Raw genomic sequence first — 16,151 nt, 5'->3', positions numbered from 1 at the left:
ATCAGATTTTTGAGAGTTTTTAATGTAAGAATTGACAGGTTTTAAGTTGGAATATGTCTTTCAACTTCTTTTGAACAGAGCAGATTGGCTTGGTAAATTTTGATTTGTTCCCAGATGTATAAAGATGTAAGAATAATAATCCAAGTCCACATGTCAAAAAAGGAACCAAATGCATTGCATACTTTTACCTGTGAAAAAATGACTACTGCTTTTGGAAACACTGGTTTAGTGTTCTTTCAGCTGTGAAGAAAAAGAAAAATCCTTTCTCAAGGGGTTGTGAAGTATTCATAGGGTTCTGATTCTTAGGCATTTCATTTTCCAGAAATTTCAATGAATGTCAAGTGTGTGAAGTAGAGAGAAGGCAGGAAAGATTGTATCCGGACTGCTGGTTTGGATGTCCAGATGGAATGATGTCAAACTGAGTCCCAGCAGGTTGTGTAAATGCCTTCCAGTAAGAGTAGCTGGAGGGAACTGCTGTGCAAGTTGAAAGTTAGCTCAGTGCAAGATCTTAAAATTGCTTAAAACCCATCCGTGTTTTCAGAAGAGTGTCTGCCAAGTCAAATACATTTAAAGTATGATTATAATGAAGCAGCTTAGATAAAAATATGATCCATGTTTCCTGAATAATTTCCTGATGCACTTATACAGGTATTTGGTAGAAGGGATAAAAAGCATGGAACCAATAATACTTATATTGCCATTTTCCCAACAGGCAGTCTGACCAGGAAGGGAAAAAAGAAAAAAGAAAAAAAAAAAAAAAAAAAAGTATGGTATTCATATTTATCCTTATTTTGTTAAAATAGGCTGGATTTGTATTAATTCCAAGTAAGAAATACTTTCCATGCCATTTCCATTAACCATATACCTTTCATTCCTTGAAAAAAGGTTATCTTGGGTCTTGTTCTTTCCAGCTGTCAAAACAGTTACTCCTACTTGGTCACTGAAATACAAGTCTGACTTGAACTCTGGAAGAAATAGTGAACCACAAAGGAGGTGACATATTTTGAAGGTTGATATGAGTTATTTCATCAGTAACAAATAAGTAAACCCATTCAGTAGTAAAGGATGCCAAATTATTTTTTTCATTTTGATTCTTGGAATATATTTCTGAACTGATAGTATAAGTGTAGAGACATTAGTAGCTCTTGATGAGAGGATAGCTTCAGTCTGAAAAAGTACAAGCAGGATTGTTTACAAAGTATCTATTAACAGTGTTGAAAGTGGAAATAAATTATTTAATTGCATAGAAAATTCTCTGGCACAGATTGAAACCTTGAAGATTAATAGAGGGAAAAAAAATCATGTACTGTACAGGAACAGGGACTATTTTTATGGGAAATTGTTGGTGCCAATTGAAGCATATAGGAAATAGTGAACAATAGATGCATTCAAACCCTCAGTGGTAACTGAATCCTGTTGATTTCTAAATGTCTCAAATAGTTGTGAGGTTAAAGAGTGGAGACAATTGCTGAGAAAATGACACAAAAAGACTGGAATAATAATACACTAAATGGAACAGATAAAAGTGATAGTGTGCAATGGCTCTAAAAATCAGACAGTGGTGATTTTGAATCAAACTGAAATTAAGTTGCAGTCACTGCTAGATTTTCCTTTTGGAAGCATAGGGAGCTTCTTTCTAAATGCAAGTAGCAATTTCATTTTCAATAATTTTATTCTAATACACTTTTCAAGGTCTTCAAGACCAGGCTGGATAAAGCCCTGAGCAACTTGGTCTGACCTCACAGTTGATCTTGCTTTGAGTGTGAGGTTGAACTAGAGGAAAATACACCTTTGTAACAGAGGCACTTGTAATGAAATTTTTGCTGTGAGATATTCCAATAGATTTTGGCTTCACTGAACCATGAACCATTTAGAGTATAATTTATGATTATTACAGATGCAATATTTTTCCACCTGTTTGTTTTTTTGGGGTTTTTTTTTTTTTTCCCCCCCAGATTTTTTTTTTTCCTAGAGCATAATAATATTAATTTTTCTTTCATGTGAATACATCATTTATTCTTTTGCAGTATCTCAACTAAGTGTATTCTCTTTGCTGAAGTGTGGTGATGTCATGCAAATTGGACCTTCTCCCAGCTTCCACAGCCTTGTCATCAATGAAAGAAATGATATGTATTTATAATAAATTGTCCTTTTTACTTCAGTGCTGGCAGTTCTCTGCAGTGCCTGACATTTTTGAGAGGAAACAGCCTGTCACATCTTGGGCTTCAGGGAGGAGAGTATTTAAAATACAGGAAAAGGTCTAGGTGGCATGACACTATTGCTTTTTTTCATCCTCAAGCTCTTCACTGTTCAAATTTCATGAAATGTGTACATAAGGTTGCAGTATGCAAGTGATTATTGGCTGAGGAAGGGCTGGATCAGGGTGGTTTGTCCATTCCCACAAGATTTATGTGTAAATGGGGAGGAAACACATCTGTTTGCAGTGCAGCCTCTGGCATACTGCACTAAGATACAGAAATACTTCTAGGGATGTTTCTGGAGATTTGTACTCTCCAGAGCACATTGCTTCTGTCAAGGTGTCAGTTTGCTACTGCTGGATTAATGAACCATTTTAGAGAGCTGAGAATCAGCAGGGCAGAGGGATGAAGTGTTGTGGAATGTGGCAGTATTTAACAGGAGAGAGCTGCTGCTGGTGCTCCTTATGGGACTGGGGAATGGCATGAGTATACTGCCAGATCACCCTTGCCTAGAAACATCTCTGTTTCTGTTTCAAAAGTGCACATTTGACAAATATTTAGAAGAAAAGGAGAAACAAATAAAACAACATAAAAAATGCCAAGAAAATCAGCATAAAAATCTGTATGCATACAGAGAAAATGTATGCATACAGACAAAGAGAGAAGGACTCTGGGCTCATTTAGAAGAAAAATAAAGCAGAAGTTAACTCAGGAAATGCCATGCACAGACCTGGCTAGTTTTGTCCTGTAATTTTTTGTGAACTATCAGAAGCTTTTAGAGACTGTAATAAGCTAGAGAAATAATCTGGTCTAATTGTGGTTCAGTTATATAGCACATTATTAAAGGCAATATTACGTATCCCATTGTTTTTCTATATAAATACACTTTTTGATGTTTCTTGTGGCCTAAAATACTTTATTTTACTTCAAAGACACAACTAAATATTTTTGTCTGAGGCAGAAAATTACTGTTTTCATAACTTCTTTTAAGTGAGTATAGTTGCATATATTCATCGTACTCTGCTTTTGCTTTATTCATCTGAGAATCCTGCAGTGCTATATCAAGATGACGAGATCCTTTCAAAAGAGAACAATCTGAGGATCTCAAGACACATGACTCTCTTAACCAAGTAGCAGTTAGATTACAGTTTTCAGTCCAGGTTCACTTTAATCAATCTTCCTCTTATTATCAAGAGACAGCAAATTCAAGTGAGCTAAAAGACGTATGGCAGATGCTCGTTGATTGGAGTGACATACAGATTGCCATCTCGGGAAAAGTGCAATATCATGCTTCAGTCTGGATGACTTGTCAGAAGTGAAAATCAAGTGTCACAGCATCTTGCTAAACTAATTAAGGCTACAGGAAACATCAGCCAGAACTGCTTCATTTCACTTCAGTGCATGAAATTCATTGTAATGTGAGTCTGTGTCCTTACCTAAATCACCATGGAGAAACAATATAAATATTGGCTGCCCTCAGTAGTTCTAAGGAGACAAATTCATGCTCTTGTTGCTGAAATCCTAGAGAGTCTTATTACAGATTTTATATAATCAGGATCAAAACTTTCATGCTAAGGAATCAAGCTCTGCTGACAGTCATTTGTCTTTCCTACCCAAGTCTCTTGCCTGATTCTGTAACACTGTTTTTCTGAGAACTGTGATAGGAGATAAACAGCCCATCTTTACTGCTTTGTTCAGCTGACAAATGAGAATTGCCGATGAGTAATTCCAGAAGAGTTGCAGGAAAATGAATGGTAAGCTTGGTGTTGGGATCTTGTTGGTTTTGGAAAGATCATAAGCTTGAGAAGATGTAATTCCTATTGAGGAAAACTCCCCTAGTAAGTGTTAGTTCAGTTAATTACAGGTGTTTTACAGATTTAGCACCAGCATGGGAAGTGGGATTTGATAGACTGAGAGAGTTCAACTTGAATATTGTGTAAGGTTCCTGCTGTCATTGTTTGTGGCTTTTTTATTTGTTTTGAAGGGTTTTTTATTTATTTTGAAGTAAAGATTTACAGACTATGAATAATACTTTTTTTGAAAGGGCATAAGACTATTTTGGCATTTCTTTGGTATCACCAATTCCTTCAACAGTTCTTTCTCCTTTTTTATTAAAGCCACTGTGCTCTTTGTGGTGTCTTCAGCATTAGGCAGACTTTTTATATTATTTTTTCTCAATGAGAGACTGAGATAGATATTGAATCAAACATGTTATAGTGTTTGGTTTTACACAAAAAGAGGGTTGAAAGGATTGTCAATCAACACTTTTAAATGTTATCAACGAACAGTCTTTTAAATGTATATGTTAAAGAAATATATTGTTCAGGCAAAATCTTCATCTTCAAGCATTTTAAGAAGGAAATTATTTTGTTTTAAAGTAGCCATACATGGAAATGTAGTAAAGCATTTTTACGAGTTAATAATAACCAGGAATGTGATGAGGAGTGGACTTAAGCCAAACCACGAATGCGTTCTCCATTCATTGCTGTGCAGCAGTGATAAATTGCTTCTTCAACTTCCTGCTGTCTTATACTATGTTTGCAATACACAGAATGTATATTACATGCATTAGATATTGTATATTTCTTCTGTGTTTTTTTTTTCTCCTCTGAATTTTCCTGCCTTTATTGCTTGTAGTGTTTCAGCAGCTGTTTTCTAGCCCTGTTAATACAAGGGTTAGTTACAGTTTTAAGCTGCAGTGTGAATCAGTCCTGATTTGTGTAATGCAGAAGAGTGAGCTATATTTTAAATGTGTTTTCTCACATTGGACCTTATTATCATGCTTTGAAAAAATTTACATCTGGTAGAGACTTTTGCATTAGACACCCACTGTCATTGTGAATATTCATGACCTCTATTTCCCTTTTTGCCTTCATCCTTTTTCCAATATAAAACGAGGATCAGCAATATGTCAGTTATTGGTCCATGGGTAGGTTTATCTTGTTACCCTGGTTTTTCTGAGTTTCTTTATTAGCCTTTTGATTTTCATAAATGGAGTCAGATCTTTTAGTTACTGTACAATATTAGAGCAGTTTTCTACCTTTCCCACAGATGTAATATAAACAAATCCTTTGTTTTTCATTCTCTGTCCTTTGTTTGCATATTTCTAACCTGAAAACAATGGTAACTGACAATTCGTCTAGCCACTGAGGCTAAGGGGTGGAAACCCCAAAAAGCCAATCTTCTGCTAGACCCAGAAATGTATAAAAAGTAAAAAAATAAACAAAGGGGGCTCTTCTTCTCTCCACTCTCTCAGCTGGGAGCCGGATCGGAAGAACCTCTTCGAAAATCTCTTGTCTGCGTGTGACTGCTTTGTGTGTCTCGGTGACATTATCTAAGGCTTCTGTTCTAATCTTTTTAAACTAATAATAGGCCCAAACTGATTTTTGGCTTAAACATTTATTTGAGAGCATGAATGAAATGTGAGAATATAAATAAGAACACCAGTATTCAGATTTGATGCTTTCCTGTCCAGTATCTTAATCAGCTGCTTAATCACTGAAATTGATGGTCATTCACTGACACCATGTGTCTGTGATACTTCTATTTATCTAAATACAAGTTTAAATATCTCAGTGTATTTACACTGCCAGCAGCTAAAATGTTTGCAGGCAAAGCACTGCACAGAGTTAATGTGCAGGATAAAAGTTACTCATGAATATGCTAGTAATAATGAAACTGTTAGATACTTTTTTGTTCCTATGGAAAATTATTCATAAAGATTAACTTTGTCGTATATTTTCTGCTTTTCTGTTTATTGTATGAAATAAGGGGAAAAGTGGAAAGGTAAGGTGAGGAAAAGAGGAGACACCTTTTCTTTGCTCACAACAGAATAGGGGTAATGACCCATTTTCTGATGCCTAAATTTTTGCTCTGGACAGAACAAAAAACGTTATTAAATTTAAATCTAGGAAAATGATGGAATAAAAATGAAAGCTATGAAATTGATATTATTTACAGAAAATATGTTTGCTTGTTTATATCCTGGGTTTTCCTTGCAACTTTGTCAATGCTAATACAGTTTTATACAGCATTTCATGTCCAGGGCAACTGCGGAAACTCTTTATTTCTGTGGGATAAATATGTCTATGTGCCTATGCTGCAAACAGTCTGTACCTTTGTATTTTCTGTCTGTGTGGTGGTTTACACAGACACCATCATCAGTAGCTTTGGGCTTGGAGTTCTTTCAGCTCATTATAATTAGTCCCTTGTGCAAAGCTATGAAAACGAATTTGTTCCTGTTTCCTCTTCAAACTTATATTGTTTCTGTTAATCCCACCCTGTGAATTTAAAAGGATGCTAAACCTTAAAAAATTAAAATCATCCTTTATTTCTATTCCTCTACTTCTTTTGTGTGCCTCTTCCTAGAGGCAAGATATTTACATGTTTGTTTTGATATTTATCTTTAGAAGAGAGGGAATGCCCATATTTAATGTGAGTTTAACTGACTTTTTTCTTGTAATAGTATTATTAGATGAGAATATTCTTTATCTCAGAGTATAAAGGGTCTTGGGATACTTCAGGTACATTTTGTACCTACACATATTTTTTTAATTACTTTCATTTGGGATTTTGAAAACAGATGCTTCTCTCCTTTCCAAGGAATAAATCGTAGTCTATGTGACAGGTTTTGCTTTTTTCCTATCTTATCAATTTTACTTTGAAATATGTACCTTGGAACATCTTTGGGGTTTTTTAAAATTGTCATTAAAAATAAAAACCTAAATTCAAAAGCTTATGAGAGTTTTATAACAATTTTAAAGGAGTTCTGTTTTGACCATCAGAAACTCCAGTCACATCTGAAAACTAGGGCCAACAAATGGATGACAAATAATTTTTAGTCAGAACACCAGCTCTTTCTGGAACACAGTGTGTTTGATTTTAAACTCCAGCCTGGTGACTTGGCTTTTCTTTCAGTAATACCAGTGCTCCAAATGTACAGTTTTATGTAATACACTTTTATGCAATGAACCATGTATGTTTAGGGTTTTTCCTCCTCTTCTTTTCCTCTTTTACTGAGGTAAAAAAAAGAAAAGCATGTTCTGTGTATTTATGCAGTATAATAATATACGTAAATTATTCCTTGGAATAGGAATGAAATGCAGCATTCCAAGGATGATAGAGAAACAATTGCTACAGATCATTATTTGTTGATGTGATATATTAGTATAATGAAGACTAATACATTTTCCTACTGAAGATTTTCTGATAGCTGGTTATGAATCAAATCCTGCAGAAGAGTGATGAAGCACAGCAGTAAAATTCTTCACATGTAGGTGGAACGTTCTTGCAAGCAGAATCTCATCCTGACTCGGGAGAGGGGGAAGGGGAAGAGGTTTCAGGTAGTTAAAATTGATCAGGTTGTTCAACAGCTACCAGGTGAATATATTTGGTAGTAAAACAATTGGAAAGGCTTATTTTGTCTTCACCTACCTGAGTCCCTGCAGAGCCGCTGTTGTGATACCTGGCCGAAGGTGCCGGGGTTCTGGGCACGGCCGGGGCACAGCAAGGGAAGGGGATTGACCTTTAACCAGGACAGACAGGAACACTGAAGGGACAGCAATGCCATCTCTGGTTTGTGCTGGTGAGGAAGAAATGCAGTAACTATTCACAACAGAACATGTATTCCCCCCGCTTCACTGAAAATTGAAGAGGCGTTTTTAAGCCCATGTACATGGGCTCTTCTGGGGAAGGGTGAGGCAAAAATAAGAGTTTCCACCACTGAAATGCACATTTCTATTAAAAGCCCGTTTATACTGATTCATCTGAGTGCACACTGTTCTGCAGAAGAGGCAGGGTCACTTAATTCAGGGTGCTGTGTCATTGCTTACAGAACTCTGCTGAAATAGCCATATTTCCCCCTAGTTCAAGGAGGGACATTGTACATTGTAAAGAGAGTAATTACAGCAATCGAATGGCGTGATTTCTTACTGGGGTGTTCAGTCTGTGAAACCGACGAATAAGATTTTTTTTTTTTTTATTTTCTGAAAAGTTCTATATAGTGTTCATATGTCAAATATCCATTTAAATGAACATGCTTGTAAAATACACTTGTGGCTTATGTTTTTAAAACAGTTCAGCAAGAAAAAATTTTTCTTCTCCACCTGTAATAAAAAATACCTTACATAGTGGACTCCTTTACTATATAAAGCAGGAAATAAGAACTAATATTGCCATTTATGCAAGTCTTTCTCCACAGCTCTCAATATATTTTTTGTATTATTTGTAGAGGTTTTTTAGCTTTGGCTAAATATAGTGATTATTCTTCATCTGTATCTTTTTACAAAGATATAACGTTTGTAAATGTATTATTCTTTAAAACACCAAGAGGTCAGAACATCTCTGAAGCACTGTACAGTGGTGGCCTGCATCAGGGCAGTGCAAGTCTCATAAAACTGTGAATATTTTCTGAGATGCTAATTGTGCTCTCTGAATTGTCCCCCTGAAGTAACTTCATCTGTACAATTAAGACTAAGAGTGTATAGCATAAGAACCTCAAAAAATTCCCCTTAGTTTCAGTGCCCAGGGGAAAATTAACAGATTTTGAAGAGATTTTAATTTAGAGAAGTTTTTGGGTGATGACTGCAACTTCAGAGACGGAAGCTCTATTGAATACAGTGGAGACCTTGAAATTAAATTTGGGTCTGTGAATGTTCCTATTTCCTAGAACTCCCAGGCTTGTGAAGTGCTACAGAAATTGCAGGCTGTTAAATGTCTACAATTTTTTTTAAATTTATTTTATTTTTAAATATTGAAATGAGAACTTCTAAGTCATTCATGAAATGTAAATGCCCCATCTTCTTTGTGTTCTCACTGCTGTTATTAAATCTATACAAGATGTTCAGTACTGTAAATATAAATAAATCTACTTATGGAAATTCTGAACAGAAATGTTTGCCTTTAGGAACAGTTCCAATGAATTCATGTGTATGTGCATTGTCATTTCTTTGCATACATATGCCATCTGTATCAATGCAAACTTGATTTGTTTGTTTGTTTTTTCTAATCACAGGACTATACCTTGACAATGTACTTCCAGCAAGCGTGGAGGGATAAGAGGCTGTCCTATAATGTAATACCTCTAAACCTTACTCTGGACAACAGAGTAGCAGATCAGCTCTGGGTGCCCGATACCTATTTCCTGAATGACAAGAAGTCATTTGTTCATGGTGTCACTGTGAAGAACAGAATGATTCGTTTGCATCCAGATGGAACAGTCCTTTATGGACTCAGGTCAGTAGGAGCCATTTCTAACTCTACTGTCTCTTAATTTAAAACCCTGATTAAAAAGATAAAAATAAAAACCCTTCCTTGCTCTTTATTTTTTTAATGCTTTTCTTTTTCTTGCTGTATTTTATATAACTGATGATATTCCAGGAAAAAAAAAAAAAAGTACTCTAAGGTTGTATTCTAAATCTAAGGCTCATTTTTAATACAGTTTTTGAGATGAACTGCCATTTTTAGTACAGTTCAGAGACTTGCATTAAGAACAGATAAGACTGTAAATATTATTTTAAATACTCATTCTGGATTAAAAGCCTGATTTAGAACTGCTTCTTCAAAGGAATTGAAATGTGAAATACAAAATGAGGATTAGAGGAAAAAACAGAAAACGTATATGACAGCTGAACTGATAGTTTAACTGAAATGTGTTAAAAATATTTTTGAGTAAATATTAGATTGGTTTGTATGCTACCCAGATAAATAAGCTTTCTGATTTTCACTAAGATGAGGTATGACTTGAAATGTTTTACAGCCTGTTGCTGTTCTGTATGGTTGCGTGGGGAGGAGTGACTGTAGAAATCAACAAAAGAGCTTCATTCTTTAGAAGTTCTGAAAACTTGAGAAATTCTCTGTTTAGTGATGTTAACAGGATAAATAATTGCTGAGAGATTGATTTAACAATGTAGCTGCAAGAGGTGACTGACAATGCTGTCCGGTAGGTAACAAAAGAGCAGGAAAGCGTTGTCTGGGTTAAGAACAGAAAAAGCTGCAGAGCTGGGTATTGCATTTACCAATGGATGCTGTGTCCAATTGTGTTTTCTGTGGGAGCAGTTCAGGCCCTGGCACTATGGCTGGGAGCAAGTCTGGACTTTTTGTGATTGTTCAATGAACCAACAGATTCTTGGTTCCTTGAAATGCAGTTGTAGTTTAAAGTGAAATATAAACCAACTACATAACACACATTTATATTCATGGAGTGAGAGCAAACATAACAATGGTTCTGGTGTAGTTTTCAATTCAAGATTCTGAAATTGTAATCTTTATTATTAGCTTCTAGAATAAATTATAAATAAATATCAGATTAAATGTCTTCAATAATGCTAACTTTTTTTTTTTTTTTTTTTTTTTTTTTTTTTTTTTTTTTTTTTTTTTTTTTTGCTGTTTGTGGCAATTTTTATTCTAGCTACTTAGCCATCTGTAATAATTTCTATTTTTTTAAAAGGTTGATAAACAGTAAGTAGAGCACACAAAATATTGTCCATAGAAGAATCAAGTAAAAGAAAGTTGTTTTCTGGGAGTTTCTTTTTGATGTTCATTTGTTTTTCAAAAACTTAAAACCTTTCATGAAATATACTTTGTTTAGGGTTTTGAGGGTTTTGTTTGGGTTTTTTTGAGCTGAACCAGTGTTGGTACTGCTTCATTGTTTTGGGTGAAACCTTTCCTCCTTTTCATTTAGCATAAATAACAAATCAGTTTTAATGCCTTTTATGAGATGCAATAAAGTGAAATGGTGTCTATTTTTTACTTAAAGCTGATTAATGTAATTAGAGGAATCATTATTAATGCTTTGAGCCTTTATTTCCCAGAGCTATTTTCTTCAATATTTGCAATCACAATATGTTATCCAAAATATTTTAGAATAATTCTAAAATGGGGGTTTTTTCTATTGTAGAACTTGTGCACAGCCCAGAGTTAAAGGTGTTTAGACAGCTTTTTATCCAAGTAAAAAATTTCACTTTAGGAAATAATTTTCTAATATTGTGGTATACCTAGCAATCTCACATTTGAGATTATCAATTCTTACTCTCTTTTAAGACTCTGTCTTTCTAAGACTCGGTGCATGTCAAGTGTTCTCTTTGCCCTGCGAGCTGGCACAAGATGAATGATAGATGTGAATTCTGACGTTGTTCTGCTGTAATGAATTGTAGCTGAGGGCAGGGGCAGGATGAATGTCACCCCACCCTGCCCCAGCCAGCCCTGAGACTGGGGACTGACAGCACAGAGGTGAAGGACACTGCTGGTTCTTGTGTGTTCTGGGGCAGAGACAGAGGAACATAACAGATACCTCATAGATGATGTGGTAAAAAACCCCCTTCTTCTGTGTCCTAATTCTTAATGAACCACAGACAAGTCTTGAGAAATGTAGAATCGATTCCTTCTCTTCAGGCTCAGCTCATTAGGTCTCAGAAAGTCTTTCTGGCTAAAATGTATTTCAGACCCTGGGCTGGATGGGGCAGATGCACCAGTGGTAGCACAACAGGGTTATGTGGCTGCCCATATTCTGCTTTTGCCTCCCCTGGACCAAGTGGAAATCGACAATCTCATTCTAATGTTAAAGTTTTAGTTTTATAGCTTTAAGTAGCTTTATCTATTTCATCTAAATTCAACTCAGAGTTATTATTTCAAGTGTCCACAGTACTGATATATTTAATTCTTGCTTATTAGTAATTTCCACATCTTAAAAATGCCTGCTTAGTTGTATGTCTCCCATATCTAACCCCCCCTGTACACTTTTATTCTGAAAATCACTACTGTTGTTGCTGCATTCATTTTCTTTAGCTTACACTTGCATTCACATGTTCTTACTTTGGGATTCATTTTTCTAAACTGACATTCCTTTAAGTATCAGTCTGATTTTTTTTTTTTACTTCCCCATACACCTATTTATAAACATCATCACATACACACACATAAAAATGTTGCTGTGGATTCAGTTGCATTTACCTTAATTGCTGTAACCAAATTCATTGAACTGCAAGGGAACTTATCAGTATAAATATAACCACCCCTTTCTTTTGTGTCTCTATAGGTGAATTTCTATTTCATACAGCAAGCAGTGATCCCGTAACATTGTTCTCTTGGTTTTTGTGAGCAGAATCTGTACATGGTGTGCATGTCACATCTGATTAGATTTGACATTGGGAAGGTAAATTTCAGGAAGGACTAAGGGGCAGTTTTGTGAGCACCTGGATTATGCTGTCACTGAAAGAGGGGAGAGAAGGAGGGGAAAAAAGAGAAATGGCTAATAATGAGTGGAGACATGTAAATGGTTGGTATGTTGTTCTCATAGCCCGCTTTCCTCATTGCAACAGGGCATTGGTTAAGGGCATAACTCAGTTCTTGACCTTTTTTTTACAGAGAATATGACATGCTGGTTGCTTTTAAGTTAAGAAGGACTTTTATTTCTCAGGGATAACTGCCAGCTATTTCTGTTTTGGGCAAATGTTTTATTTTGCATTTGGGTTTTTTTGTTGTTTTTTTTAATATATTCCATCTGTCAAGAAAATTATTCATTGCTGCCAAGACCAGGACATTCAATAGATGATATTCTTAAATCACCTAAATGGTAGAAAATTGTAAACATGAGTCTTAAATGAAGAGTCTTTACAGGGAAAATTACTATGTTGGAAATTAAGATGATTTACAACAGGATATTAGTAATTTGACAACATTTAGAACAGTAAACTTAGACATTCAAATCTAGGATAGCAAATAGTTTACAGTAGGTTGAGTAATGCTAGAATAAGATATGCAGTTGGAACTGAGGAAAAGATATGGTTTTAACTAAATTTCTCTGTGTTAAAATATCTGGTTTGTATAATACACTTAGAAATGGGTGCTAGAATAGATGAGATTTGTTATATCTTAGATTTATTTTTGTTTGTTTTGTTTTGTTATTTTTATATATATATATATATATATATATATATATATATATATATATATATATAAAAAAAAAACTTCCCCGGACTTCTGATATCAAACCTGTTCTAAAATGTGGATGGAAAGTTGAGCTGCCTTCTGCTTTCTTCTGTGTAAGCCTGGGGAAGTATTGCTTCTCTGATTTTTGCAGCCTCTGAAAGCACCAAGACTTTGCAATTTTTTTCCAAGGATGGGAATGCAAGATTTGAGAATGGTGACAAGTAAGATCATTCTATTTGACAATTTAGAATTACTGCTTTTTGTGTAACTACGCTGTGGTGTCTTTCTGGAACTTGCCTCTTTGCTGGTAGAGATGCTTGCTATGCCGTGTGTCAGAGTTAGGGGGGAAAATTTAGTTTAGAATACAAGGATTAAATATAGCTGAAGAAGTGGCTGAAGATCAAGATGTTTTGTGTGGTTTTGCACCATTACCAGGCTGTTTACAGAGATTTTGACTCTTGCATTCACTTCTCCCAACATTCCTCACGCGAGAGCTCTGTGACAGTGGGTAGAGAACTGATAATTACGCGACCAAGAGCATTGTATGTTTTTGTATCTCTTCAATAGGACGGTTTTATGCTTTTTGTAAATCAAGTTTGTGGATGTTTTTTACAGAAAAATAGAATATGTACAGGGCTCCTGATACGAACCATGTTCTGTGAAGTAATGACGTTCCCATTCTTTTTAGCCTAAAGGAAAACAAAAGCAAGCAAAAGAGAGGGGGTTTTTTTCAGAAATTAAGGACTTTTCCCATTTGAAAGCCCAGTTTTACACGCCAAGATTCATCTAATGCTTTACCATCTGAGTCTCCAACTCAGCCAGCAATAATTCCTATTTGACTGATGGAACACAGTAATCTCTCACAAATGAGAGAATTATGTGTATGATGGCCTTGCTTTGTTCTCTATTTCCTTCTACCAGCATTGAGTCACATGAATCTTAAACAGTCCTGGATGACTGTACTTTGTGTGGTCTCAGCTGTGCCTTCTGCTGTCTGCTCACTCAGTTTCAGCTGCTTGGAAATTTTCACTTCTGCAAGTAAAATAGGCTCTCCCACATTTTGCTCTGGTAAAACAGCATTTTTGGGCATTTTCGTTGTGTTATTAGTCTTGTTCAGCAGTTTAACTCCTCATAGGCAGCTTATTGTCTATGGAATCCAACAGACAATTTTGAAAGCAATTGCTTTGCCAATATCTTTAGTTTTCAGACCATATTCTTTGAGAGGTTAATTGTTCACACCAGCTATCCTTCAGTAAAGCATGTGATATTTATTTTGATGCTTTTTTCTTTTTTTCTGGTTTGGTGGTTTTGGTTTTTGTTTTGTTTTTTTTGTTGGGAGGGGTTGGGGAGCGGAGGTTATTTTTTGGGGCGGGGAGGGGGTTTGTTTTGGTTTGGGGGTTTTGGGGGGAGTTGGAGGGTTTTGTTTGGGTTTTTTGGTTTTGTTTGGGTTTTTTGGTTTTGTTTGGGTTTTTTGGTTTTGTTGTTTGGTTGGTTGTGTTTTTTTTTTTTTTTTTCCTGATATGGCTTAATTTAAATAAATCTTAAGCATAATTTGGAGGTTAAGCTCCATTTTTCAGTTTTAAAATCATACAATCAGTTGTACTAGCTGGAACTCTGGAAGTGTTCAAGGCCAGGTGTGAGGGGGCTCGAGTGACCTGGTGGGCGATGTCTCTGCCCACGGCTGGGGTTTGGAACTGGATAGTCATTAAGGTCCATTCTAACCCCATAAAATTTTGGGATTCTTTGAATAAAAATTAAGTCCTTGGACTGCCTGCAATACTTCAAATATCCTTGTTATTCCAAAATACTTTCTGCAAGAAGGCAAGAGACCTGTCCTATCATTTTGCTACAATATTTTATTTCCAGAAGGTGTTTTTAAGTACTTTTAATGTACATTCATGTTAAGCAAAAGATTTTCTCAACATCTTTCTCACTTTGGGGATTTCAAAAGAGATAAGAAGAACCTGGAATTCTTTCCAGGGGAGAAGATATTTTGGATGCTCTGTTCTTGATCGTGATACCTGTCAAAGGTGCAGTTGTTTCTGATTCCATCGTGTTTGTGGTCGTTGTCTCTCTTAGCTGTGCAGCCCTTCGCGCCAGCTGGGGCCTTGTCCAGCCTCAGGGAAGAAGAGGAAATAAACATTATAATGGGATACCCTGCAGCATAAATAGCATCAATAGGGTCTCAGAGTAGTGTTGTCATTTGTTAAAGTAAATAACTAAATGTTATGCGTATTTTTATTAGGATGTCTGAAGTGTCAGTAGCTTTCTGTTCTCCAAATAAAAATACAAGTTTTCTTAATTTTGGCTATATAGGCATTGCAAAGAGGAAGTAAAAAGTAATCTTTATAAGACTTGTTTGAACATGAGAATATCAATCTGTGAAGGAGCATTTCCATTGTGTTAAGTGGGCATTTTTTTGTGCTGGTGCTCACACCTATAGATGCAATTACTGACTTTTCCTTTGCCAACACTTGCCAAAGCTAATTCACAGTCTGACATGCAGTTGTTTACTCTTGCACAAGAAATGAGGTGTATTCCATTTCTGTGGCCAGATTTTCAAGGCTGTTAGAATACACAGACATGTGTAAAGACCCTTAAATCTTGTGTGCAGGTGGTCAAAGCGAGAACTTCATGGAAACTTGCAGAAATAAATGCAAATGTAGTAAAACATAATTTCAGATGGAAGTCGTGCAGCTGTTGCAAAGACCTGAAAAAATTGAATACTGTACAGTTATGTAGAATTTCAAGTACAAAGAACTTCTGCATTAACAAGGAAACATTACCACCCCAATCTCATTATTTGGAAATCCTAGGGCAGGACAAGTCTGATCATGGCTCTTTTCTTGCACAGTCAATATAGATCCAGCATAAGGAAAGGAAATTGAATCCCAGCACATCACTTAAGTGAATTAATTGTTGTTTTAAATAAACAAGGTATCAGCTCTGGCCCAAGGTGTGGCCCAGATGCTGTTTTCCTTTCTCATGCAAAAAGTTCTTTCATAGATTCCAAAGAATAAAGCAGAG

At 35.7% G+C, this 16,151-nt stretch overlaps 1 protein-coding gene across 5 annotated transcripts in view; it reads left to right on the top strand.

The window, feature by feature from the left end:
- Positions 1 to 16,151, top strand: part of GABRB2 (gamma-aminobutyric acid type A receptor subunit beta2) — a 283,550-nt gene that overhangs the window by 178,544 nt on the left and 88,855 nt on the right. For all 5 annotated transcript variants that reach the window (XM_058422536.1, XM_040078390.2, XM_040078389.1 and 2 more), the window contains one exon: positions 9,211 to 9,431. In XM_058422536.1, the coding sequence (XP_058278519.1) occupies positions 9,211 to 9,431 (221 nt within the window). The remainder of the gene's footprint in view (positions 1 to 9,210; positions 9,432 to 16,151) is intronic.

The sequence above is a fragment of the Hirundo rustica genome, chromosome 14 (assembly GCF_015227805.2).
Source record: "Hirundo rustica isolate bHirRus1 chromosome 14, bHirRus1.pri.v3, whole genome shotgun sequence".
Taxonomy (NCBI): domain Eukaryota; kingdom Metazoa; phylum Chordata; class Aves; order Passeriformes; family Hirundinidae; genus Hirundo; species Hirundo rustica.
The sequence above is the reverse complement of the archived record's forward strand: the minus strand, read 5'-3'. Positions and strand labels throughout refer to the sequence as shown.